This window comes from Sinocyclocheilus rhinocerous, unplaced genomic scaffold, assembly GCF_001515625.1.
Source record: "Sinocyclocheilus rhinocerous isolate Xijiao unplaced genomic scaffold, SAMN03320098_v1.1 scaffold2201, whole genome shotgun sequence".
NCBI lineage: Eukaryota > Metazoa > Chordata > Actinopteri > Cypriniformes > Cyprinidae > Sinocyclocheilus > Sinocyclocheilus rhinocerous.
The window spans coordinates 138,780-140,116 of record NW_015661877.1 but is presented as its reverse complement, the minus strand read 5'-3'; the positions used below and the strand labels follow the sequence as shown (position 1 = coordinate 140,116).

General features: G+C 29.1%; 1 protein-coding gene across 1 annotated transcript in view; it reads right to left on the bottom strand.

Moving 5' to 3' along the window:
* Window positions 1-874: 874 nt before the first annotated feature.
* LOC107726718 (Na(+)/H(+) exchanger beta-like) overlaps window positions 875-1,337 on the bottom strand; it is a 21,667-nt gene continuing 21,204 nt past the window's right edge. The window contains exon 3 of the mRNA XM_016536409.1: window positions 875-1,129. Within this exon, the coding sequence (XP_016391895.1) occupies window positions 875-1,129 (255 nt within the window). The remainder of the gene's footprint in view (window positions 1,130-1,337) is intronic.

Sequence of the window (1,337 nt, the reverse complement as noted above, 5' to 3'; positions counted from 1 at the left end):
GTTGCATCTTTTTGTGCACAATTTATTGGTGAATGCTATTCCAAATAAAAATGTTTTAGTAAAATGTAATAACTCCCTTTAGCATACAGGGTTATTATAGTTAACTAAAACCATAAAACAAATCGTGTTCATTGAAATAAAATTTACTTTGACTGAAATAAAACAACAAAAAACTAAAATAACTTTTTAGTTTTAGTTTAAAATAAGCATTTTATTTCAACTAGTTGCCAAGGCAGCTTTTACCATTTTCATGTAGTTTACTTGACTAAAATAACTAAAACTAAAAGTGAAATAAACATTTATAAAAACTATATAGTCATATTTAAAAGAAAACTAATAAAAATAACAAAAATGACTAAATCTTGAACTCAAATTCAAATTAAACTAAAGCCATAAAAAACACTTCCATTACTTGAAATAAAATATTTTTAAATAAAATAAAATATCAAAACAAAACTTCAACTTTATTAATTTCAGCAACATTTTCTATTTTCATTAAGTTTACTTGATGCACTAAAACAACAAAAAATAAAATAAAAATGTACCTATATAAACATATAAAAAAAAAACTAATAAAAATGACAAAAAACTGCTAAAACTTCAACTCAAATGAAAATGAAACAAAATAATTTGCGTTACTTGAAATAAAACAAATCTTATCTGAAAAGTACTAAATGTACTAGATGTACTAAAATAACTAAAACTAAAAAAATGAAGACACTAAAAATTTTTTTTTAAATAAACATTTATTTATTTATTTATTTTCTTTTATTTTTAAAATCTAAAAATAAAAACTTATTCAAAATATTAACAAAAAACTGTAATAGTATCTCAATGATAGTAAAATGACACTGCAAGTAAATGAAGCGGTGACTTACGCCATGATGCCGGACAGATGAAACACCTCCGCCGACAGGTAAGCCATGTAGCTGTAGACGAAGACGAACAGAGGCTCGATGACGCGCGTGTGCGAGGTGAAGCGGGACGTGAAGGCCGCCAGGATGCCGTAGATGGCGCCCACCACGATACCGCCCAACGACACCACCAGAAAACACACGATACCCAGAAACACATCCGTCACAGTGATCGAGCCCACACTGCTGTACTCCTCAAAGAGATGATACAGCACCTACAGACAGAACACCAGGAAGTGTGCATCAGAAATGAACAGCATCCACAGCATTAGAGCCACAGGACACACACACACACACACATATATATATATATATACACACACAAATACATGAAAATATTATATTTATATGATTTAGATTATATAAATTAATTCATTATTTATTTATTTAGTTAGGCATGTAGCTAGTTGGTTAGTAAGTTAG